Here is a 26,871-nt window from a genome sequence, read left to right as displayed (position 1 = left end):
CTAAGTGTTATTTGAAAAAATACGGCAGGTTTTCTCCAGCGACTAAAAGCTCTTGGAAGGTTCTAGCCAAGACGGGAAATGGAAGACTCGATACCAGACAGATTTGGTAAGGGGGCATGTTCAGTGACCAACGAGTTTAACCCCATGGCTGTATGAAAACAAACAAGCAAAAGATTCTATTTGATCTCATGTTTGTAACTACTTGGGAGGACCTTGACAGGTCTCCGAACTCATTTGCTTGCAGGTAGAATGAGAGAATTGAATATGGAGGACCTTCTATCAGATAGCCAACTGCTCAGAGCAGCAATGGCTCAGAGAGGAACAGTGCTTGTCGAAGAGGGGAGGTTTAGTCATTTTTGTGCTCCCAAGAATGGCCTTGTCACCATCTTGCTCTAGGAAACATGGTCAACTGGTTGTCGGCAGGGTTGTTTCCCACTTTCTCAGTCCATCCCAACTTTAAAATAAACACACCACCCAACCAAAAAAACTAACATTTGAATACATCTTCAACTTAGGAAATGCTCTTTTTACCTATGGGGAAATTCCGTATGATTCTTTCCCGTGTCTCCATTCTTAAAGATGTGGGAACTGAAGTCAGAGTTGTTTAGTGGCTTGGCCACAGCCAGGTAAGCAAGCCGGAAAGTAGCAGCATCCAATTCTTAGCTTTGTATTTCTTCGTTGTCACACATCACTGTTCCTCCTGTGTCCTACGCACCCTCCGAGGCTCTGAAGACACCACTGACACAAGACAGGTGTATCAAGCGTGGAGTCCAGCTGGAGCGACGGAAAGTGAAGAGGCAGCTCCGTTCTGCACAGTGTGATGAGTGGGGCCTGCGGTGTGCTATGGGAGCTCGTAACTGGGGGGACACCATGGATGTCTGTTGCCACTGTGACAAATGACCACAAACGTAGTGGCTTAAAACATACAAATGACTTTTTACAGTTCTGGAGGTCAGGAGTCTGAAAGGGGTCTCACTGGGCTAATATCAAGGCCTTGGCAGAGCTGCGTTGCTCTGTGCAGGCTCAAGGGGAGATTCCGTTTCCTTGCTTCTCCGGCTTGGAGAGGTCGCTTGCTTCCTCAGCTCACGGCCCCTTCCCATCTGCAAAGCCAGCAACTGAACCCCTCTGACTTCTGCTTCTGCCACCACATCTCCTTCCGACTCTTCTGCCTTCTCCTCCCATCTTCTAAGGACCGATGTAAGATTGCTGCATAATTTAGGATAATCCCCGTGTCACGATCCTTAACCTACTTGAGTCTGCAGTGTCCCTTTTACCGTAACGTATTCACAAGTTCCAGGGATTAGGACATGGACATCTTTGGGGGGCCATTATCCTGCCCACTATAGGCACCCAGCATCCATCTCTTTTCTTCTTTGGGAGGGAGAGGGAGGGAAGTATTTCTTTTTTTTTAATTTTTATTTTTTTTAAAGATTTTCTTTATTTATTTGAGAGAGAGAGTGAGAGAGAGCGAGTACATGAGAGGGGGGAGGGTCCGAGGGAGAAGCAGACTCCCTGCTGAGCAGGGAGCCCAATGCGGGACTCGATCCCGGACTCCAGGATCATGACCTGAGCCGAAGGCAGTCGCTTAACCAACTGAGCCACCCAGGCGCCCAGGGAGGTGTTTAGACTTCGTAGATAAAGTGGCATTTAAACTGACGGCAGGAGGGACGGGGGTAAGAAGGCAAGTGTCGTAAGCAGAGGGGAGGTCTGGAGGTGGAGAGGAGGCATGGTGCATTGGTGGGTACATGTCAGCCATCACTAGGTTATGTTCCCCAACAACCAACCTCCCAAGTCTCAGGGTCCCACAGAAGCGAAGACTTACTGCTCATTTAAGCTACATGTCCCCTGTGGACACACTCCACGTCTGACTGTGCTCCATGTCATCATTCCAGGACCTAGGCTGAAAGAGCAGCACCTATCGGGGACATGCTGGGCTCACGGCAGAGGAACGAGGGGCAAACCACAAGATGATGCTCAAAGCTCTTGCTTTGGGATGACACATATCCCCTCCACTCACATTTCACCAGCCAAAGAAGTCAGTTTATGGCCAGGGCTGACATCGGCGGGACAGAAAGTAAAATCCTCTCAAGGGAAGGGGCCGTGAATAATTGGGGAGGATCGGACTGAAACGGTCCAAGAGACCGGAGTGCAGAGTAAGATGTGTGATGGGGCTTGAAGCTCAGAGGTGGTGAGGACCAGACCATTCATGGCTCCGATGTGCATCAGTTTCCCTTGTTGGGGTGCAGGCTCCATGAGGGCGGGAGCTGGGTCTCTGCCTTATGGTCCAGCCCAGTGTCTCCCAGCCTTTTCTGTCCTCGTCACTCCCCTCCATGAAATCTCAGTGCCAGGTCTCCTGGTATTCACGGCACGTACACCCGGGCTTTACATATGAAAACAGTGTTTTTGCCCTCCTAAGAACCAATTTTCACCCCCTTGCTGGTGATATCGGCCCGTTAGAGAGCATGTTCTAGCTGTGATTCCATTTAAGGTTTTAATTAATTCTTGAATTCAATTGACTTACACCATATTTGTGAGTTCAAGCAAATTGCTAGTGGCTGAAAAGTGTGCACGCACCAACCTTACTACTTTATGCAAACTTCGCCTAAGCATCACTCCTAGAGGGGAGAGGTCCAGTGGGGAAGAGAGGGAAATTTGGTATGAGGAACAAACCTAATTATATGCAGCTGTTGCTTTGCCGAACTTCCAAAAATTGAACCTGAGTATCTTTCTGCTTTCAGAAGTCTTCTCCACTGTCTTTTGGGAAAGTCCATTAGGCATGACTGAAATTTCCCTGATGATTAAAGCAGCAGTATCCTCGGGTCACCTTTTGGTTTTGTTATTGTAAATACTTACGGCCTTTCTCCTTTTGGGGAAACCCTGGCAACCTGCCCAGTCTGAGCTCTCAGCACTGTCAACGTACCCAGCTAGTTAGTTGCTCGTTTTTGGTCTGGTTTTAGGAACCAGACGCACCGCACGAACGGGACAGATGCTGAGCGAAGGTCTCGAAGCACTAGAGGAAATGTGCAGGAGCTTGGTGCTCTGCCTGATGCAGCCAGTGAAGTTCAGTGAACATCAACTCGAGGCCAGTGATGGGCCAGGAATTGGTCTGGGCACCGAGGATACAACAGTGGATAAAAAAGGGCAGTCCTTGCCGTCTGGGGATCAGAGATGTCCAAAGACATTGGGGTTTCTGAGGTCTGACTGTGCGACAGCGGTGGGGCCAGGAAGTGAGTCCTCCTGCGCTTGGTCAGTCAAACCTGGGACACGTTTGTCTTCAGCTGTACTCTTGGATTTCGTTTCATTTTTGTTTGTTCTTGGCTTGAACAAACATGAGGAGTTAACAGTGAACGTGGAGACCGAGAAGTTGTGGGGGAATGCACAAGTTCATTGATCTGGTATTCTTCGTAACTACATAGGACAATGTAGTCACCCGCCTTGGGTTCAGCCTGTCTTCACTGCAACAAAATGAAATCTATACTGTTCATCATTTGCGTGTGGAGCAATTGTAGCCTGTGGATTTTTAAATACAGATTTTTTGAAGTTTTAAAATTTAGAAAAGAAATTTAAAGGAATTGGTGGTTCAAGGTCAGAGGCGGTTACTAAGGAGAAACAAAAGGATTTCACATTCCAAGTCCTTACCTCGGGCTATAGGTCGCTACCACACTGACCGCACTGCTCTCTCTTCCCTCATTCTGCTCCAGCCACGTTGGCCTCCTTGGCCTCACCAAGCCTGCTTCCATTCCAGAGGCTTTGCCCTTATGTAAGCTATGCCCAGGAAGCCCACTGGGTTGCGCACGGCCCACCCCTGCACTCAGGCCCTGTGCTGGGGTCACTTCTGCAGAGGACTCCCCGGTCCCCTCCCCTACCTCTCTCTGTACCTTTACATTGTTCTTCCCAGCATTTATTATCAAGGGTCATGTTATGCATATGTTTGGTCTGCCTTCCCACCAGGGCAGAGACTTGGTCCCTGCTACTCCCAGTTCCTAGAAGGGATTAGCACACAAGGCACTCATAATTTGAATTACTTTGTAGCCTGATTATAGCTTAAAATAAAACTTGAGCACTCACTTTTTTCTTTGAGATATCTTCTATGAATAAGGCTTTGAAGGTAACACACTTGACGCTGACATGTTCTTATAAAAAAAAAAAAACTTACTTATTTTGAGGTCTTGTGTGTTTGAGTCTTAGAAGTGTGAAGTTCATTTACTCTGTGTTCTTCTCACTCAGGAAAGAGTTAATAGGAGTACTAGTTAAACATGTTCAGCATAACTACTAAGACATTTTTCCTCAATCATTTCTTTCCTCTGACCAATCACAGCCTAAAGAGCCTGCCTTAGGCCGTCAGTCCCTGACTATGCTCTTTGGCTTTAACAGTTCTTTCCTTCTACTTCCATCCTACCAAGGTGCCCATACGGGCCTTTTCCAATACAGCCGGCCTCTTGCCACAGACAGCTAGCACCCAGTGAGGCATATTCGAGTAGTTTGGGTTTTTGCCTCCACAGGGTGAGTTGGATTCTTAAGGCTTCTTAAGCTGAGGCTGGACTGCCCAGCTCCAGACAGCCTATCCCCTCCTCCACCAAACAGGCCGTTTAACATGTGTTTACAAAACCCATGCTTTTCCTTTGATGGTTTTGTTTTGTAGCAACCGAAATGATAGCTTTTGGTAAGCACAAAGTTTAGAGAAAGAGAAATATTCTTATAATAATAAAACAATCTTATTTTCTAACTGATAGCTATAAATACAAAGCAGTATAAGAGTTCTGATAATATATGTTAACATACATATATATAATGTATGTATATTATACACTCTATGTATTATATATATGTATATATATATATAACGTCTTTAAATGAATACACTGGATAGAAAAGGAAAACGATTGGCTCTCATGCAATCCTTTTAATTAGGTCAAGGTTTCGTGCTGAGGATAAATGAAAGGGAACACTTTTTAAAATTCCCCAGTTGTTAGTGGCTAAGAATACTGAAACTGAAACTCAGTTAAAAAGTAACTTTAGAAAAATAATCTTGGAAACACTTTGTCAAACTATTTCCAAAGCCAAGAAAGTGCAAAGACTGAAAAAAGATTTAGAGGCATCCCTACAAAAGCCAGGAGGACACACAGAGATGGGAAGTCTGGCAGGACACGACGATGAAGCATGTGCTGTTTTCCATTTTAAGTTACGTAACCTGGTTTTAATCATTTTCCAGGAATTTTTCCAAATTAGAAGAGAGGAAAAATCACCTTTAAAAGATATCAGTAAGACTAAACTTTTACTTTATCCTGTTTGAGATCAACCCTGGCCTCACAGCTCCACTCTGACAGGCCATCGCACCCGAGTTAAGAACGGTGACATAAACCCGCAGACTGAATAATGCGTCTCTACCCCCAATCTCTCATCTCTACTTTTAGCTGATGTGGCATTTCTGCCTTTTTCATTCACGCTAAGTTGAGAAAAAGCTCAAGCCTACATCAGATGACCTTCAAAACTTCATTTTCTGATGAAAAATAAGAAACATATACATTTCCTAGGGTATCAAAACTTTTGAAGAATGTATAGGTCAGTTGAAGTCACAGTACAGATGTCATTAAGAACAGAAACTCTGGTCAGGTTTTCAGTTGGGCACCAGCAGACGTTTTCAACAACATTCCTGATACGAAGAACTACACCCCTGCCCAAGAACTACATGTATTAATCACACGTGAAGAAAGACCACCAGTAATCAGAGGACAAAATAAGAATTCCGACATGTGGAGGAAAAGGAAAGCCAAAAGAGACATTATACTGAATTAAAGCAAAGAAAATGTCTCTTTTTAGAGAATAACTCTGCAATGTCTTTGCACGGAGTGTCTTAAAAGTGCAAAGGTTGATAAAACAGATTTCATTCCTAAATGCGACAAGCAGGGTTGTCTTGAGCTAACCCAAGGTACAGGCTAGAGAAAAGGAGAAGAGGAGGACAGTGAATGGGTGTGTAAGAAGCAGAGGAAGCTGGTACGGTGGGGATGGGAGGGAGAGGTGCATACAACGGAGCAGGGGCAAAGCACCAGGAATCACTTACACGTGACGCCACTGCTGATTTCTGCTCTACTCACTACAGTTCGTTTGGAAAGGTCCTATTTAATGGGGATGAGAAACTATTACTTTAAAAAAGAAAAATGCGGGCGCCTGGGTGGCTCAGTCGTTAAGCGTCTGCCTTCGGCTCAGGTCATGATCCTGGGGTCCTGGGATCGAGCCCCACATCGGGCTCCCCGCTTGGCGGGAAGCCTGCTTCTCCCTCTCCCACTCCCCCTACTTGTGTTCCCTCTCTCCTCGTCTCTGTCAAATAAATAAATAAAATCTTTAAAAAATAAATAAAATAAAATAAAATAAAAAAGAAAAATGCACAGTAAATTTTATTTATGTTTATACGAAAACTTATACCAATCAAGTCTTTAACATGTAAGAAGTAAATCCATATTTGCAAAGCTAAATATATGAAAATACAAAAGCAGACTGAATTATCAAAAAGAAAACATTTTATTTGTATCACTAAATACAATTAGTTTCCCTGATTATAACCCATAATGCGTGTCACCTAAAATAGGATGGTCTGTACAGAGGTGAACAAACCCAGCAGGTCTATGTGTGTACAAATATACACTGAACCTCTGACTTCAGAAAAAGCAGAGCTGAGCTTATTAAATTATTGTCTGTCTGTTTTAGAAACTCTTACCATTTGAAGGCAATGAGAGGAAGATTTAGGTAGCAGAGCACTTGTATAATAACTTAACGAGTTAAAAGGTTGTAGTGATGAAATAACCTTGTGCACCATTCTCAGCAATTTCAGCCAATGGGTCCTTTTGCAGATCCCAAGTCTGAAAAAAGACAACCAATCACTGAAGTAACTGGGCTCAGTTCATTTGCCATGTGGTTGGTCATGGTGCATTTCTGGTGTGTAAGTCAATAGAACAATCATGACCCAGAGGTGAAGCAAAGCCTAAAGAAAGAGAAAACAATTTACAGATTAGCCAATAAATCAACCTTCACCAAAGGCCCACTGTGTCGTACCCTGGGGGCGGGAACCATGTCTTGTCTTTGCAGTCCTGTGGTTAGCACTGGGTCTCTGCAACCTTGCAAGGGCCCAGTACCTGTTTACTGGATAAATAATGAAGAAACAAACATGCAAACAAACGAGCTAAGTGCAATGGAGGGTAACGGTTTGGATACCTACACAATTCTCAGTTGAGAATTATCAAAGTCGTTAGCACATTCATAATATGCATGGGTACACATAAATAACCAATCAGGTGATTACAATGCAGAGTAGATGCCAGGATTAAAATTGCTAGATATACATGAAGTTGGTTGCAAAGGCTTTTTAGAACAGAGTCATGGTGAGTGTTTTTGCAAAAGGGTTTAGCCATGATTTGGTGAAGAGGAGATGGGAAGACATTCCTGACAGGAATAATGTGTCAGGCTTCAGAGGCTGATTTAGGGTCTAGCACAGGACCTACAGTGAGGAACGTGCCCTAGCTCCCTCACGACAGCGCTGAGTATGACACATGGCACAGGTGTTTGTTATCATCTCCAACACCGGGAATCCACCTGTGTGGCGCCTATTCTAAAACCTTCTTGATGCTGTTCCATTTGTTTCTTTTCCTCTCTCCATCCCTCACTTCTTAAAAAACTTTTTATTTGAAGGAGTAACTCTTCCCTCTAGTGGATCACATAGAAATTTCTTTCTAAGTAAGCTTTTTTCTTTTTCAGGAAGACTGCTTGTCTTAACTCAACTAGATGTCCTCACTCAGAACAGTTAGAAGACTTTTTAGGGTCAAAGGACACATGAAACAGTATCCCAAACCATGGTGACCATTGTATTAGAGCTAAGAAATTGGAAAGAATGAAAATCAGCCTTGAGATCCTTTCAGAATATAAAGCAAAACAAACAAAAATAATAAAAAAATAATCAAAGAAACTTTACATCAACATAAAAATGAAATCAATTGTTTTGCACCATATTTTTGTCATTAGAGGGGCTCAGAAGTGGAGGGAACTATTAAACTGCATTCCAGGTAAATTTATTGTAGGACAAGCCTTTGAGCAATTTATATTTTAGATGTAATAACTATAACTCTACTTGCATCCTTGAGAAAAAAAGTTTTAATGACCAGAAACGAGTTCTATTTTCTTTCAAAACTAATTACTGGACTTTTAGTCAAAATGATCAGCAGCTGAAAAAAACTTGTTAAAAATCAACTGTAGCATTATTTTTTCAAATAAGTTTACTTACCATATATATAATTACAAAAACTCGTGCTATGGGGTATCTCCGGAGAAAAATTCCCAGGCGGATGCTGTGCAAATGGAGGTGAGGAGGGGGGGAGGAGAGAAAACAGTTACACTCAAAGCACATCTTCCTGTGGTCACAGCTAATGATGCTTTTTAGCATTTCTCTCATTTAAACTATTTATGTGGCCACCATAAAAGAAAAATCATTTTACAGTAGATTGTTAAATGACTACTTAAAATAACCATATGGAAACATCACAGTAAATACTTTCTCTACTGTTTGTGGCTTGACTGTTAAATACAATCTATTTCCCTTAATTCTTCAGCTACAACTATAGGAGGCAAACTCTAAATAATTTTTCTTTTAGAGACCAAAAAAGTTAGAAGAAAGAGAAGGCAAGCGTCAACACATGAATAGGAAAAAGAGTCTGTTTGGTTAACAAACTTGCAATAGCTAATCTGGAAGCTGGTGCACCGACACATCTTCGAAAAGGCTGAGAACTACAGAAACTCAAGTAAACACTTAACTAAAGTAAATGTGGGAAGAACATGAAGTCCAGACCTGACTACTCATGCCTCTTTGCAACATTTTTTCCCAGTCAAGATAGATACACACACAGGCAAAACACACCTTTCTTCTAGGCCTTTCTGCTTCTTTCACTGCCATCAGAATAATGCCTTGTATCTAGTTTCTCTAAAAATTATAATATAGGTTGAATAAATGAATAGTTGAAATAAATGTGCTTAATAATCTGGACATAACGACTATGGCATCTTTGGTCCATGGCCTCAAGAACCTAAGCAAATCATCCTCTTGATTTTTAACATCACAGCTCTATTCTGACACAAAAAGAAAAGACTGCTCTATTTTGCAACAATTCATTATAATTGTGTTTAATTATAAACACTAAGAAGCAAAAGAGTTTAGTGGATTATTTAAACATGAAGTTTATCAAGGCAAACATATACTGTTAAAACATTTTCTTCATAAGGTGCATATCTGCTAGTGTAAAGAAGTTACACATATACAATAACATGTATACAAATGATACATTACTTACATAGTATATATAAAGTATATATTAAAACGAATACTGTTTACTTGTACATATTGGCATCTTTTATTGTCATCACATGATAAAGTAATGAAAGAAAATATTCCAATGGATGTATTTACATGAGATAGAGGTTTTCTCACTGAAATTTGTAAGAGTTTACTATAGAAAGAAGAGAAATGTGGTTAGGGAGCAAGACGGCGGAAGAGTAGGAGACCTGGATTTCGTCTGGTCCCAGGAATTCAGCTGGATAGGGATCAAACCATTCTGAACACCTACAAACTCAATAGGAGATCGAAGAAAAGAAGAGCAACAACTCTCTGAACAGAAAAGCGACCACTTTCTGGAAGGTAGGACGTGTGGAGAAGTGAATCTGAGGCGATATTCAGGAGAATAGATGGTGGGGGAGGGGGCCTCCGTCGGCCGCTTCTGGCAAGTGACAGAGCCGCGGAGCACAAAATCGGAACTTTTAGAAGTCGGCTCCACTGAGGCACGTCACTCCAGTGACTAAGCGGGGGGTGGAACCCTCGCAGGACAGTGTGGGCTCAGGACCCTCGGGGTCACAGAAAGACCGGGGGTGCCTGAGTGTGGCAGAGCTCCCAGGTATCGGAGTGGGGAAGCCGGCTGCAGAGATGGAGCCGAGGCGCGGGCTCTCAGCTCGGGGTGGCCATAAGCCGTGATCCACGGCACAGTCGGGCCACTGCTCCTCCAGCAGGGACCCAACAAGTGGCAGATCCGGGGAGACTCCCCTTCCTCCCCCAGGAAGAGCGGCGTGGGAGCACACCACAGGGATCTGCTGGGTTTGGAGATTCCACACGGGGTCGGGTGCCAGAGATAGAAACGCGCAGTCACAGGCTGGGTGAGCACGGAGTGCGGCCGGAGACCGGGGAGACGGGAGTGACTGACTGCTTTTCTCTGGGGGCTCACTGAGGAGTGGGGCCCTGAGTTCTCGGCTCCTCCGAGGTGGAGATTGGGAGGACCGCCATTTTCACTCTCGGCCTCCAAAGCTGTACGGAAAGCTCGCAGAGAACAAAAGCTCCCGAGAGCAAACCCGAACAGATTACTTAGCCTGGACCGGCAAGGGCGGGGAAATTCCGCCTCCAGCAAAGACATTTGGGAACCGCGGCAACAGGCCCCTCCCCCAGAAGATCAGCAAGAACAGCCAGCCAAGACCAAGTTTACCGATCAATGAGAACAGAACTCCAGCGCTAGGGGAATACTGCACATTAGAATTCATGGCTTTTTTACCATGATTCTTTAGTCTTTCAAAGTTATTTATTTATTTTTTTTTGAATTTTTCTTTTTCCCTTTTTCAACCAACATCTTATCAATCCCTTTTTTTTTTTAAAGATTTTATTTTATTTATTTGAGACAGAGAGAGACAGAGAGAGCACAAGAGGGGGTAGGGTGAGAGGGAGAAGCAGACTCCCCACCAAGCAGGGAGCCCGATATGGGACTTGATCCCAGGACTCTGGGATCATGACCTGAGCCGAAGGCAGTTGCTTAACCAACTGAGCCACCCAGGCGCACCCTCTCAATCCCTTTTCTAAAAAAACATTTTTATTTTTCATTGTTAGAGTCATATTCTATCCCTTCATAGTAGTTAGCCTTATTTTTGGCATATATATATATAAGTTGTTCTCTCTTTAAAATTTTGAGATACAGTTTCTTCTAACAGATCAAAATATACCCTAAATCTCTAGTGTATGGCTTTGTTCTAGTCTCCTGCCTGATCACATTTTTTTTTTTTAATCCTTTTTCTTTTTTCAAACAACTTATCTTACCAATTCCTTTTATATAATTTTTTATAATTTTCATCTTTACAGTCATATTCCATCCCTTCATCGTATCAACCCTTATTTTTGTACATATGTAAGTTTTTCTTTCTTTAAAATTTTGGGAGGCACTTTCTTCTAACAGACCAAAATACACCCATAATCTAGTGTGTGGCACTGATCTATGTACCAGCCTGATCATATTTGATCATATTCTGTTTTTTGTTTTGTTCTGTTTTTGTTTGTTTTTATCTTTTTCTTTTTCTTTTTTCTTTCTTTCCCCCCCAGCTTCAGGTCTTTCTGATTTGTTTAGAGTATATTTTCTGGGGATGTTGTTAGCCTGTTAGCATTTTGTTCTCTCATTCATCTAGTCTCCTCTGGACAAAATGACAAGACGGAAAAAATCACCTCAACAAAAAGAACAAGAGGCAGTACCAACTGCCAGGGACCTACTCAATACGGACATAAGTACGATGTCAGACCTAGAGTTCAGAATCATGATTTTAAAGATACTAGCTGGGCTTGAAAAAAGCATGGAAGTTATTAGAGAAACCCTTTCTGGAAAAATAAAAACTAAAATCTAACCAAGTCAAAATCAAAAAGGCTATTAATGAGGTGCAATAAAAAATGGGGGTGCTGACTGCTAGGATAAATGAGGCAGAAGAGAGAATCAGTGATACAGAAGACCAAATGATGGAAAATAAAGAAGCTGAGAAAAAGAGAGATAAACTACTGGATCACGAGGGCAGAATTCGAGAGATAAGCGATACCATAAGACGAAACAACATTAGAATAATTGGGATCCCAGAAGAAGAAGAAAGAGAGAGAGGGTCAGAAGGTATATTGGAGCAAATTATAGCAGAGAACTTCCCTAATCTGGGGAAGGAAACAGGCATCAAAATCCAGAAGGCACAGAGAACCCCTCTCAAAATCAGTAAAAATAGGTCAACATCCCAACATCTAATAGTAAAACTTACGGGTCACAGAGACAAAGAAAATCCTGAAAGCAGCTCAGGAGAAGAGATATGTAACCTACAATGGAAATATTAGATTGGCAACAGACCTATCCACAGAGACCTGGAAGGCCAGAAAGGACTGGCATGATATATTCAGAGCACTAAATGAGAAAAATATGCAGCCAAGAATACTACATCCAGCTAGGCTATCATTGAAAATAGAAGGAGAGATAAAAAGCTTCCAGGACAAACAAAAACTAAAGGAATCTGCAAACACAAAACCAGCCCTACAAGACATATTGAAAGGGGTCCTCTAAGCAAAGAGAGCCTAAAAGCAACATAGACCAGAAAGGAACACAGACAATATACAGTAACAGTCACCTTACAGGCAATACAATGGCACTAAATTCGTATCTTTCAGTAGTTACCCTGAATGTAAATGGGCTAAATGCCCCAATCAAAAGACACAGGCTATCAGATTGGATTAAAAAACAAGACCCATCGATATGCTGTCTGCAAGAGACTCATTTTAGACCCAAAGACACCCCCAGATTGAAAGTGAGGGGGTGGAAAACCATTTACCATGCTAATGGACACCAAAAGAAAGCTGGGGTGGCAATCCTTATATCAGACAAAGTAGATTTTAAACCAAAGACTGTAATAAGAGATGAGGAAGGACACTATATCCTATTTAAAGGGTCTATCCAACAAGAAGATCTAACCATTGTAAATATCTATGCCCCTAACATGGGAGCAGCCAATTATATAAGGCAATTAATAACAAAAGCAAAGAAACACATCGACAACAATACAATAATAGTGGGGGACTTTAACACCCCCCTCACTGAAATGGACAGACCATTTAAGCAAAAGATCAACAAGGAAATACTTTAAATGACACACTGGACCAAATGGACTTCACAGACATATTCAGAACATTCCATCCCAAAGCAACAGATTACACATTCTCCTCTAATGCCCATGGAACATTCTCCAGAATAGATCACATCCTAGGTCACAAATCAGGTCTCAACCTTTACCAAAAGACTGGGATTATTCCCTGCATATTTTCAGACCACAATGCTTTGAAACTAGAACTCAATCACAAGAGGAATGTCAGAAAGAACTCAAATACATGGAGGCTAAAGAGCATCCTACTAAAGAATGAACGGGTCAACCAGGAAATTAAAGAATTTTTAAAAATTCATGGAAACTAATGAAAATGAAAACACAACTGTTCAAAATCTCTGGGATGCAGCAAAGGCAGTTCTAAGAGGAAAGTATATAGCAATACAAGCCTTTCTCAAGAAACAAGAAAGGTCTCAAATACACAACCTAACCCTACACCTAAAGGAGCTAGAGAAAAAACAGCAAATAAAGCCTTAACCCAGCAGGAGAGGAGAAATAATAAAGATCAGAGCAGAAATCAATGAAATAGAAACCAAAAGAACAGTAGAACAGATCAACAAAACTAGGAGCTGGTTCTTTGAAAGAATTAACAAGATTGATAAACCCTTGGCCAGACTTATCAAAAAGAAAAGAGAAATGACCCAAATCAACAAAATCATGAATGAAAGAGGAGAGATCACGACCAACACCAAAGAAATACAAACAATTATAAGAACATACTATGAGCAACTCTATGCCAGCAAATGAGATAACCTGGAAGAAATGGATGCATTCCTAGAGATGTATCAACTACCAAAACTGAACCAGGAAGAAATAGAAAACCTGAACAGACCTATAACCACTAAGGAAATTGAAGCAGTCATCAAAAATCTCCCAAAAAACAAAGCTCAGGGCCAGATGGCTTCCCAGGGGAATTCTACCAAACATTTAAAGAAGAATTAATACCTATTCTTCTGAAACTGTTCCAAAAAATAGAAATAGAAGGAAAACTTCCAAACTCGTTTTATGAGACCACCATTACCTTGATCCCAAAACCAGACAAAGACCCCATCAAAAAGGAAAATGACAGACCAATATCCTTGATGAACATGGATGCAAAAATTCTCACCAAAATACTAGCCAATAGGATCCAACAGTACATTAAAAGGATTATTCACCACGACCAAGTGGAATTTATCCCTGGGCTGCAAGGTTGGTTCAACATCCACAAATCAATCAATGTGATACAATACATTAACAAAAGAAAGAACAAGAATCATATGATCCTCTCAACAGATGCAGAAAAAGCATCTGACAAAGTACAGCATCCTTACTTGATCAGAACTCTTCAGAGTACAGGGATAGAGGGTACATACCTCAATATCATAAAAGCCATCTATGAAAAACCTACAGCGAATATCATTCTCAATGGGGAAAAACTGAGAGCTTTCCGCCTAAGGTCAGGAACGCGGCAGGGATATCCACTATCACCACTGCTATTCAACATAGTATTAGAAGTCCTAGCCACAGCAATCAGACAACAAAAAGAAATAAAAGGCATCCAAATCGGCAAAGAAGAAGTCAAACTCTCACTCTTTGCAGATGATATGATACTGTATGTGGAAAACCCAAAAGACTCCACCCCAAAACTGCTAGAACTCATACAGGAATTCAGTAAAGTGGCAGGATATAAAATCAATGCATAGAAATCAGTGGCATTCCTATACACCAACAACAAGACAGAAGAAAGAGAAATTAAGGAGTCGATCCCATTTACAATTGCACCCAAAACCATAAGATACCTAGGAATAAATCTAACCAAAGAGGCAAAGGATCTGTACTCAGAAAACTATAAAATACCCATGAAAGAAATTGAGGAAGACACAAAGAAATGGAAAAACGTTCCATGCTCATGGACTGGAAGAACAAATACTGTGAAGATGTCAATGCTACCTACAGCAATCTACACATTCAATGCAATCCCCATCAAAATACCATCCAATTTTTTCAAAGAAATGGAACAAATAATCCTAAAATTTGTATGGAACCAGAAAAGACCCCGCATAGCCAGAGGAATGTTGAAAAAGAAAAGCAAAGCTGGGTGGCCTCACAATTCTGGACTTCAAACTCTATTACAAAGCTGTAATCATCAAGACAGTATGGTACTGGTACAAAAACAGACACAAAGATCAATGTAACAGAATAGAGAGCCCAGAAATGGACCCTCAACTCTATGGTCAACTAACCTTTGACAAAGCAGGAAAGAATGTCCAATGGAAAAAAGACAGTCTCTTCAACAAATGGTGTTGGGAAAATTGGACAGCCACATGTAGAAGAATGAAACTGAACCATTTCCTTACACCACACACAAAAATAGACTCAAAATGGTTGAAAGACCTAAATGTGAGACAGGAGTCCATCAACATCCTAAAGGAGAACACAGGCAGCAACCTCTTCGACCTCAGCCGTAGCAACTTCTTCCTAGAAACATCGCCAAAGGCAAGGGAAGCAAGGGCAAAAATGAACTATTGGGACTTCATCAAGATAAAAAGCTTTTGCACAGCAAAAGAAACAGTCAACAAAACCAAAAGACAACCGACAGAATGGGAGAAGATATTTGCAAATGACATATCAAATAAAGGGCTAGTACCCAAAATCTATAAAGACCTTATCAAATTCAACACCCAAAGAATAATCCAATCAAGAAATGGGCAGAAGACATGAACAGACATTTTTCCAAAGAAGACATCCAAATGGCCAACAGACACATGAAAAAGTATTCAACATCACTCGGCACCAGGGAAATCCAAATCAAAAGCTCAATGAGATACCACCTCACACCAGTCAGAATGGCTAAAATTAACAAATCAAGCAATGACAGATGTTGGTGGGGATGCAGAGAAAGGGGAACCCTCCTACACTGTTGGTGGGAATGCAAGCTGGTGTAACCACTCTGGAAAACAGTATGGAGGTTCCTCAAAAAGTTGAAAATAGAGCTACCATAAGATCCAGCAATTGCACTACTGGGTATTTACCTCAAAGATACAAATGTAGGAATTCAAAGAGGTACGTGCACCCCGATGTTTATAGCAGCAATGTCCACAATAGCCAAACCGTGGAAAGAGCCAAGATGTCCATCGACAGATGAATGGATAAAGAAGATGTGGTGTATATATATATACAATGGAATATTATGCAGCCATCAAAAGGAATGAGATCTTGTCATTTGCAACAATGTGGATGGAACTGGAAGGTATTATGTTGAGCGAAATAAGTCAATCAGAGAAAGACATGTATCATATGACCTCACTGATATGAGGAATTCTTAATCTCAGGAAACAAACTGAGGGTTGCTGCAGTGGTAGGGGGTGGGAGGGATGGGGTGACTGGGTGATAGACACTGGGGAGGGTATGTGCTATGGTGAGCGCTGTGAATTGTGCAAGACTGTTGAATCACAGATCTGTACCTCTGAAACAAATAATGCCTTATATGTTAAGAAAAAAAAAAAGAAGATAGCAGGAGGGGAAGAACGAAGCGGGGGAAATCAGAGAGGGAAACGAACCATGAGAGATGATGGACTCTGAGAAACAAACTGAGGGTTCTAGAGGGGAGGGGGGTGGGGCGGATGGGTTGGCCTGGTGATGGGTATTAAAGAGGGCATATTCTGCATGGAGCACTGGGTGTTATGCACAAACAATGAATCATGGAACATGACATCAAAAACTAATGATGTAATGTACTATGATTAACATAACAATAAAAAATTTTAAAAAAAAAGAAGAGAAATGATCAGGGTTAATCATCTTCAGTGAGACACAAGCACTGGCCGACCACATAGAGCATCTCATGAGATTGAAATATCGTGAGAGGAAATAGGGAAATATCACTCTAAATATCAGCTCTGTCTGAAGGGACTCACTGTGACTGAAGCCACCAGCAAATGGTACAAAAACAGCTGACAAATCCCTCACTCATCATTACTGCCCTTGCTTACCTAAACTGGTCAATTGAACTAGCAGCTTTTCGGACTTTTCCATACATTCCTGCCAGATTTGTTTCTGTATCATTAAAAAGAACAGGAACATTTCGGAGCCGTGTGCCTGTTTAAACAAGAAAATAATGAATTAATGTACAAACACCAAAAGCAATGTCCTAACAAAATTATAGTTGAATATATTATTGTATTATAAATGGAAGAAATTCTCAAGGCCAACTTTCTAAGCATTACACAAAGAAGACGCAGCCATAAAGAAAAGACAGATAAATTTGTTATATATTTAAACTTCCATATCCACAAAAATAAAAATTAAAAAACTAAAAAAATCATTTCCCCATGAAATTAGCAAAAATTGAAGTTTACAAATACCAAGTGTTGCCAAGAGTCAATATTAATGAGCACTTTCTTCCTGTGCTAGCAAGAGTGAGGCCAGACACCCTTTCTACAATGCTGATGACTCCCAGCTTTGTATCTCCAGCCTGGACCACCAACTCCAGACTCATCTAATCGTCTGTTTTGTTTCCATCTGGATGTCTAACATCACCTGAAGCTCAGGTGCCCAAAACCATGATTCTGACTTCCTGCCCTCCCTGCCAACCTACTCACCCTGCCATTTTCCCCATCTCAGTACATGACAACATTGTTCCATCAGCTCCGGCCAAAACCCTTGACTCCTTTCTTTCTCTCAAACTGCACAACCAATCTACCCGCTCTCCTTTAAAATAAACCCCTGCAAACCCCAATCGGGTTTTAGCTGCCACCATCCCTCACACACATTAATATGATGGCTCCTCTCTGGTCCCCTGCCTCCACTCAGCTCTCTGCAGTCTATTCTGGACACAACAGCCAGAGGCATCTTGCTAAAATGCAGTCAGTCACCCCTCTCCAGATCCTTCAATGGCTTCCTACTTCATTCAGAGTAAAAGTCCGTACACAGGCCAAAACAGTCTCTTCCAAGTTCTCTGAATTCCCCTTTGACTACTCTCCCCCCTCACTCAGTCTTCTCCAGCTGCACTGGCCTCCTTGCTGTTCCTGCAACATGCCAGCACTGCTCCTACCCCTGGGCCTTTGCACCTGCTCTTCTCTTTGCCTGGAAACTCTTCCTGCAGACCTCCTTCTAGTTTACCATCACCTTACCTCATTTGGGACTTTAATAAAGTGCTTTATTTTGCCTTCTTTGGTGTGTGTGATTACTAGTGAGACTGAACATTTCTCTAATCAGAAATACCATAATTTTCTTCTAGTTTTTCCATGTTTCGATTTAATATTTAATTCTTCAATCTGACAGGATTAATTTTGTGTGCAAGTGAAATGAAGGTTTAACTTTACACAAATTCCCCCCAGCTCACCAGCTAGTCTAGCACCATAATGATTCACTGATTTCTGACAGATTATTATATGTTTAATTCTTATATATTAATTAGGATCTTTTTCTGGACTATTTTGTCACAGACCAGAATTTTTTTGTTTTTGTTTTTTAAAGTAAGCTCTAGAGGGCGCCTGGGTGGCTCAGTTGGTTAAGGGACTGCCTTCGGCTCAGGTCATGATCCTGAAATCCTGGGATCGAGTCCCACATCGGGCTCCCTGCTCAGCAGGGAGTCTGCTTCTCCCTCTGACTCTCCTCCCTCTCATGCTCTCTCTCATTCTCTCTCTCGCAAATAAATAAAATCTTAAAAAAAATTTTTTTAAATAAATAAATAAATAAATAAATAAAGTAAGTAAGCTCTAGAGGTGCCTGGGTGATTCAGTCAGTTAAGTGTCCGACTCTTGATTTCAGCTCAGGTCATGATCTCATGGTTGTTAGATCAAGCCCTGCATTGGGCTCCACGCTCAGTGGGGAGTCTGCTGGAGATTCTCTTTCTTTCCCTCCCTCCCTCTCTCTCTCTTCCCCTCTAATATATAAATAAATCTTTAAAAAAAAAAAATTGATTTATATGAAAAGTTAAAAACCAATAAAACATATAAACATATATAGGAAAAAAGTCTAAAAGGAGATATTCCAAAATGTTATCTGAGGGGAACAGATTATTTGGATGATTTTATTATATTTTTGAGATTTCTTTTGACAGCAACCATTTTATCAAAAAATATATATATAAAATAATAAGTTTTTAAAAAATTTAAAAAAACTTCTATTTATTTTTTTAAAAAGATTTTATTTATTTATTTGACAGAGAGAGAGAGCCAAGTAGGGGGAGTGGCAGAAGGAGAGGGAGAAGCAGGCTCCCCGCTGAGCAGGGAGACCAACGAGGGGCTCGATCCCAGGACTGAGATCATGACCTGAGCTAAAGGCAGATGCTTAGCTGACTGAGCCACCCAGGCAACCCTTAAAAAAACTTTTAATTTAAAGCCAAAGAACTGAGAGATTTGCTGAATGACTACTTTGTAGACTTTATGAAGCTCTAAGATTAAATACCTGATCTGCTGAAGCTTATACTGAAATCTAACATTTTTCTTGATTATGTATTTTGGGAATCTACAGATTTCTCTATTGAAATTATAGAGCATGGATATACTTATGTGACTATTAACTTTAATATTCATAATTACGGACTAGAAGATTTTTAAAACAAATCTTCCTTTAAGTTTCCCCCAAAGCCCCTTTCTGCCAAATTATCTGCCTTGTCATCAATATCTTGTTCAATGTCCTACGTATTTCATTATGATCACTGTTCCTCAGGTCTCCCTTCTCCAAGTCCCATACTTGGAGTCCACTGTCCCGTTTGCTAAAGATCATGTCAAACAGTGCATGGCTCAGGCCTCACATCAGGAGAAAAGCAGTGCTTTGCTGGATGGAGCTTCTTTTCAAATAAAAATGGTCTTTCTGTAACTTTTCAAAGTCATGTCTGAATTAGCAAGGTTGGAAATTAAGGCAATGCAATGTTCTTTTCAAATCCTTTTTTTGTTACCTTCGCCATTATCAACTCCAGACATATTAATGGAAGACCCATTGTTGCTACTTCCACTGGCAGAGTTCACCTGCTGCTCGAGGCGCTCCAGCTGGAAGACCAGAGAGTTCTTCTCTGTGCTGAGACTCTCCAGCATGGTCTGCTTCTGGATGAGAGTCTCTGTTAGCTGATGGAGTCGGTTTTCTAACTCGGACTGACTACTGTTGCTTAAAGTTTTGTTAGTAAGCTGAAAGGCAAAGTGTTCATAAAATTATTACATAAAGTAAAAGTCATACAACATAGAATCTACATCCCCACATGTAAATAAAGTGTAGCATCATTCAATTTCTCAAAACTCACTGTCTACAGAAAAGATTTTCAAACTGTATTAACGGGCCACAAAATCAATTTGGTAGGTCACAATCCACATTTTAAAATAGTGACAGAACAGAATAGGACAGAGAGTACACAGCACATAGTATGTAAGAGTACTGTTCTGTGAAACTTTTGTTTAGTGTTGAATTTCTAAGTACATGTGAGTATCGAGACACAAGGTATACTTTACTTCTTACTGTGGCATCATGGTCAAAGATATTTGAAAGCATCGATCCACAGACAGTGTGAACTTCTGGACCGGGATTCAAAACCCTCCATAACTCAGCAGCTGCGGCACAGTGCAAAGGCCACAAACTGAGGTTTTCACCTCTGCTCAGCAGTTTTCTAGCTATCTGACATTGGACAAATTGCTACACCTCTCTGTACATGATGTTCAGGGATACTATTCCATTCTAGTGAGTATCAGTAGAGTGGTATATCCCCCTGAGGTTTTAATTTGCTTCCCCTGATGACTGATGATTTTGAGCACCAACTTACATTCGTATTTGGCCACTCGTTTATGGGTTGTTATTGTTTTTGGCAATGTATGAAGATGCTGATCTCTTTTTAAAATTGTATAAATCAACTTCCTTTTATGAGACAAAGGTTTTCCTCTGTTCTTAGATAAAAAAATCTTTAAGAAATATCCCTCTAAGATTAATTCTTAAGTAACAAAAATAGCACAATATCTTACGCTTAGTAGGCACTCAAAAAACATTTAATAAATAAGGAATGTAAAAGGATTAAACCAATTGGTGGTTTATGGTCCTTTCTTTTGACTTTCTGCTAACAAGTCATGTTACCACTTAAAAGCACTTCACAAAGGTAGGTGAGGGAAGAATGGAACACTGAAATCAGATGTTCCCAACTCTTACAAAAATTAAAATATTTTAAATTATGGACTACTATGAAGTTTGACAACTTAAAAACTAAAATTATTTGACTTTTTATGTTCAAACTAAGTCAGCAACTAACTAAAAAATGAAGACTCAATTTTTATGTAAATTATTTAAATGATCAATGAGCTCATTATTTAGTAAGTCAATAAATATAAGGAATAAAGGACAATGTGAACATAAGGGAGAAAAGGACAAGCTAGAGTTACAGGGTAAGTGGATGCATGATTTTGTCACAATTAATGATAAGCATTGGTAAATCTGGGTGGTGGGCACATGTTCTTTCTCATGTTTTACATTTTCAGAGTTAAAAAGAAGTCTTGGTGCCTTTATGAAAGACCTATCAATTGTTAATAGGAAGATTTATCATTGGATTTTTCTTAGGAAAGAGAAACGATAATTATGAAACTGGCAATCAGCACAACCAAACGTATGAAATTTTGGGGTAAGTCACGTGTCCTCGGATGGCTCTGGCTAGAAGACACTTCTAGATGAAGAAGCCATAGAATACAGCAAACACAGACTAAAATGGCATTAGATGAAAATTCTGTATCAGATTGAAAGTAACATCTCACTGTTGTAACAGCAGAACTCCGTTGAAAATATGGGAAAAGGTCTTTCTATATCCTTTAAAAAAAATTAGCTTTGCAATGGTATCTTTTCCCAAGTTGTGAACACTCATTCATACCTGATTCCTAAGTTTTTGAATTTCTTCTTCTCGATCTTTAATCCTGCTTTGCAATGTGTTCTTTGTTCGATATAGATCTTCTTCTATGTAGTGGAACTCCTACAAAGTGAGACATGAATAAACAGAAGCGAAATCAGTGTTCCCCATTTCATCCCCAGCACCTACAACAGTTCCTGACACACATGAGGCACTCAGCCAACACGTGCCGCATCTATACTGAATGAACAAGTGAACAGACTTGGAAGGGTCTGATGAACAATACTCCAGCATGATGTGTCAAGTCTTTCCATGGTCAGAGGTCTTCATTTTTCTTGGGTAGATATGTAGCGATAGAACTGCTGGATCACATAAGTGTTATGTCTAACTTAAAGGGAAAAACTTGCCAAATTGTTTTCTGAACTGGTTTCATATCCCTGCACCGTTTTGCATTCCCACGGCAATATGAGAGAGGTCCAGTTCTTCCACATCCTTCCCAACATTTGGTATCGTCAGTCTCATTAAGTGTAGCTATTCCATGGGGACGTCCTGATATCTCCCTGTGGTTTCAATTTGCATTTTTCTAACAATTAATGGTGCTGAGCAGCTCTTCATGTGCTTATTTCTATCAGGCAGTATCGTGAACCTGTTTTGTTCTATCATAGATAAAAGAGGAAAAAAGAAATACCTCCGGGTTCACTAACAACTACACAAACCTGCTGCTGGTTTGTACAATGGATGAGTCGGTGTCAGTTGGAATTTAAGAGCAAAGCACATGCCAGGGAAGAAAGAATAATTAGTTAACTAAGAATCTTCAAAAGCATTATGCTTGGGGCGCCCAGTCGGTTAAGTGTCTGCCTTCGGCTCAGGTCATGATCCCAGGGTCTTAGGATGGAGCCCCGCATCGGGCTCCCTGCTCAGCAGGAAGCCCGCTTCTCCCTCTTCCACTCCCCCTGCTTGTGTTCCCTCTCTCGCTGTGTCTCTCTCTGTCAAATAAATAAATAAAATCTTAAAAAAAAAAAAAAGCATTATGCTTAACTGTGCAGATTAAGTAAGTAAAGGGAGCTGTATGAAGAAGTAAACAGAAGACAGGATCAAACTGCTAGACTACTTTAGAACATTTAGTTCAACCTGTTCACTTCACAGATGAAAAAAACTGAGATAAGTGAGAACAGAGAAAATGAGGCAGTAATTAGGGTAGGAGAACCGCAATTTTCAAAAAGGTCCGCATGATTTCTTTTAAATCTCCAGGCTAGCACCAAATTTAAGGTTGAAATTATTTAAATTAATAAAGAGCACTACAGGACTATTTAATCCCAAGACTAAGCACTTGCACCTAGAACATCTGATGACTAAATAAATAGCCTAGAGCTACATTCAGCTGCACTCGCCTCTACTGGACTCATTTTAAAAACAGGCACTGGCAACAGATGTGGGAAGTCTATCTGCCATAATAAAATGAAAATTATCTCACTATCAAGAACATCAAATTTTTGCCTTTCAATATATAATAGCTCCTGGAATAAATTAAAATGCAATTTCTGGAAGGACAGCCAATTTTATAACTAAATTATCTAAGACAGCTTATGATGTATTCTGCAGGTGGCTACTCAATCGTTTTTCCTACCACTCAGGAAACAGATGTAAGTCGTACCTTCGTACTAAAAACAAACATTTCTGATAACAGATCAGTTTCAGAAATGATAAATCCTAATAAAAAAGATCTTAAGAATATAAATACACAAAGCTAAAAATGTCATTAAGTGATACACTGATCATTATAAAATAGTTTTCTGCAAAATGAAGAGAATACAGATTTTATTGTGAGGATAAAATAAGATCATGTATACTAAGTGCCTATAACAGTGTCATTATTCAATAAGTTACAGATGTTATTAACATAAGATGCAGCATCTTGTTCTGAGAATGTGGATGTAAGCATGGTTAACTGTTTTAATAAGAAAACTATTATGTAAGTATACTAAGGTAAACTAATTTGGTTTGGGGAGCAGACAACTGCTAACTGAACAAAGAAATGTAATTTTAAACATGATTTGTAAGAACAGTCTATAAATATTTCTCCTCAAACAGAAAGAGCAGTCTAATTACAGCACTAATGTTGTATTTAATATTTCTATTAAAAAATATTACTGTTGTCCCTAGAAAGTACAAATGTAATAAAATGTGAAAATCAACGGATGTTTTTAAGTTTTCCATACATACACACTGTGACAAAGAGATATAATAAAACACAGACAAGATAGTAGAAAGAACTCTGGGACAGGCATCCGGGTTCTATTCTATTCTCTAGTTAACTGTGTGAGGTTAGGCAAGTCTCATAGCCATCCTGTGGCTCTATTTTTAACCTGTGAAATAAACAGTGAGGGGGGTAGGTAGTAACAAGACAGGAGGGAACTAGAAGGTCCCATTTATCATCACCACTCCACACCCATTCTGTAAGAATTTCAGTAAGTTGCTTCACTGGAGAGTCTCCTCATAGGACTGCCAGCAAAGCATCTTCCTTGGTAATCATCCAACTAAAATTTTTACCCACAAGGTGCCTGGGTGGCTCAGTTGGTTAAGCGTCTGGTCATGGTCCCAGAGTCCTGAGATTGAGCCCCACATCGGGCTCCCTGCTCAGTGGGGAGTCTGCTTCTCCCTCTCCCTCTGCCCCTCTCCCCGCTCATGCTCTCTCACTCGTGTGCATGATCGCTCTTTCTCTCAAGTAAATAAAATATTTAAAAATAAATAAATAAATAAAATCTTTACCTGCTTCTGTCGCTCCAATTCTGCCTCCAGTTCCTGTTTAGATGCTTTCTGCCCAGCTATTTGGTCTTGCAGATCTTGTAACTGTTCTCTTGCTGATTCTGCTTCACTAACCTGCTGTGCCTCCATATCCTAAAACGATGAGCCTTATATGTGAAAGCAATCATTAACTGTTCATTTCAGCATTAATCAAGTAATCACTGTGCGCCATGAACTGGGCTCAGGAGGCACTAGAGGGAAAAAGACGAGTGAGACATGGTCTCAGCCTGAAAGGAGCACATAAACAGATGCTTCACTGTATGATACGGCAAATGGTGAGAGACACGGACAGGACACCGTAGCCGCCACGGCGCATGAACCATATGGTTGAAGGAGTATGAGTCAACAGCGGCTCATTGGGAGATTATAGCTCTATCCAAAAGCTAACAATTTCCAAAGGAACAGAAACATAACATCAAAAAGATGGCCCCTGGAATTGCAGGTTATAGTTAGTTTTTGTGTGTGTGTGTCAAGTAGGAATATAACTTCTCTCTCATATCACCTGAGGTTAGCCTATTATTTCATTTTTAAAGCTTTATTACCATTACCTGTTTTTATATCTTTATTTCTTACTGCTTCACTTAGTGTCATTACTCTCATTTCTTCAAAAAACCACCTTCTAGATTTCCTGTGGAATCTACTAGTAGCAAAGAACATGACTCTAGATTTCTATATTTACCCCCTGTATGGGTTAACCATGTGTCCATCCATACAGTACTACAAGAGATTAAAACAGCATCTTAATTTGCTTTTTATCTTTTGGTACACTGTTTTATATTCATCTACACAAACTCTGGCATTTCATATACGGTTTGAAAGAACTAAAAATTAATGATACTCCAGATAATAATACCAGTGTGATAGTCTATATAGTCACAACTTTGTGGATTTAGAGGAAAGCAGCAATAAGTAGAATGATTTTCCCCTATCCTTGAGTTTTTGGGGTTAGCAGTAGGTAAACTAATCTCTGTCATCAATTTGACTTAATTAGACAAATTCTTGAGAGGCAGACAGTATGAGCAGTGGTTAAGAACACATGTTCTGGAAAAAAAACAAACAAAAACAAAACACATGTTCTGGAAATCAGACAGACTAAGGTTCTAATCCTGACTGCTACTTCACTATAGTTATAGGAAACTACTTTCCTTCTCTGTGACTGAATTTCTTCAAACTGTAAAATGAGAACATACCATCTCCCTTAGAGGATTAACAGTAGGGAATAAATGGAAGACTGTATGCTGAGAGGTTAGTGCAATGCCTGGCAAGTTAAGTGCTTAGCTATTATAGTCATTAACAATTCTCCCATTTTGCTAGATACACTATAATCCTTACTGTAGATTTTATAAGCTTCTTGAGAAATGGTCAATGTCATCAATGATGCTGGGGTAAGGAAATTAAATAAAACAAGTCATATTTTTTATAATCTCACCCCAAATACACAGATGAATAAGACAAGGTATGAACAGGATTAGCATGTATTCAGTTTCTAAGTTCACAGGACTGAATTCTTTGGCATTCAAAATTAATTATAGGAAAAAAAAAATCCAACCATACAGATTATAAGGATGACAGCCTTGAGGACCAGCTCTTCTACTTTACCAGTAAGAAAGAAATCCAGAAGTAACATTAGCTACTATTTGTTGAGGGCCTAATGCATGTTAGGAACAATGCTTGGCCCTTCGATGCATATCCCTTATCCTCAAGAAAACCTGTGTTTATCTCCACTTTACAGATGAGAAAACTAAGGCTCAGTGAGATGAAGTATCTCGTGCAGGTAACACATCTACTAAGTGCCAAAGACGGACTTCTCTCCATATCTGATATTCAAGCCCATACTCCAGACAAGAAACCCTACCTTACAACTTCCATACTTTCCTTTATAGGTCATGCACATCTTACAAACCAATAATTTGCTGAGTTAACACGTTTTTTTTTCTTTTAAAGAAGGGTTGTCAGCCTGCATTTTACCTTCTCTCGTTCTCAGAGACTCCTCCTATGATATTTACGTCAAAGACTCCATGTTTAATCTAAACAAAAGGTCCAACTTACTTTTGGATTAAAAACTGCAATTACACATAAACTATAAATCATAAGATTATTTGTGAAACTATAATTAAGGGACTGTCCCTGTGTCCATTCCAGTATCAGAAAACATCCCAGTTTTATAGACAAGCCCAAATCTCATTTGTGTTTTAACCACTGGATTGTTATAAGATCCATAAATGTGAAGATTCTGTCTGGTTCCTTGCTGTAACTCCAAGCCTACAAGAGGCCTGGCACATGGCAGGCACAGGGTAAGA

At 40.3% G+C, this 26,871-nt stretch overlaps 1 protein-coding gene across 3 annotated transcripts in view; it reads right to left on the bottom strand.

Annotated features, from left to right (window-relative positions):
- Positions 1-6,500: 6,500 nt before the first annotated feature.
- Positions 6,501-26,871, bottom strand: part of GOLGA5 (golgin A5) — a 41,195-nt gene continuing 20,824 nt past the window's right edge. For 2 of the 3 annotated variants that reach the window (XM_064571504.1, XM_064571503.1), the window contains 5 exons: positions 24,536-24,664; positions 21,791-21,889; positions 19,853-20,078; positions 16,941-17,046; positions 8,744-15,426 (listed from right to left, as the gene is read on the bottom strand). In XM_064571504.1, the coding sequence (XP_064427574.1) occupies positions 15,183-15,426; positions 16,941-17,046; positions 19,853-20,078; positions 21,791-21,889; positions 24,536-24,664 (804 nt within the window). In that variant the 3' untranslated portion in view covers positions 8,744-15,182. Of the gene's footprint in view, positions 6,980-8,272; positions 8,337-8,743; positions 15,427-16,940; positions 17,047-19,852; positions 20,079-21,790; positions 21,890-24,535; positions 24,665-26,871 lie in introns of those variants that run through there. The other variant, XM_045901426.3, reaches the window with a different exon arrangement.

Source organism: Mirounga angustirostris, unplaced genomic scaffold, assembly GCF_029215605.1.
Source record: "Mirounga angustirostris isolate CCGP_5_RB_7025 unplaced genomic scaffold, mMirAng1.0.hap1 SCAF_9, whole genome shotgun sequence".
NCBI lineage: Eukaryota > Metazoa > Chordata > Mammalia > Carnivora > Phocidae > Mirounga > Mirounga angustirostris.
The sequence above is the reverse complement of the archived record's forward strand: the minus strand, read 5'-3'. Positions and strand labels throughout refer to the sequence as shown.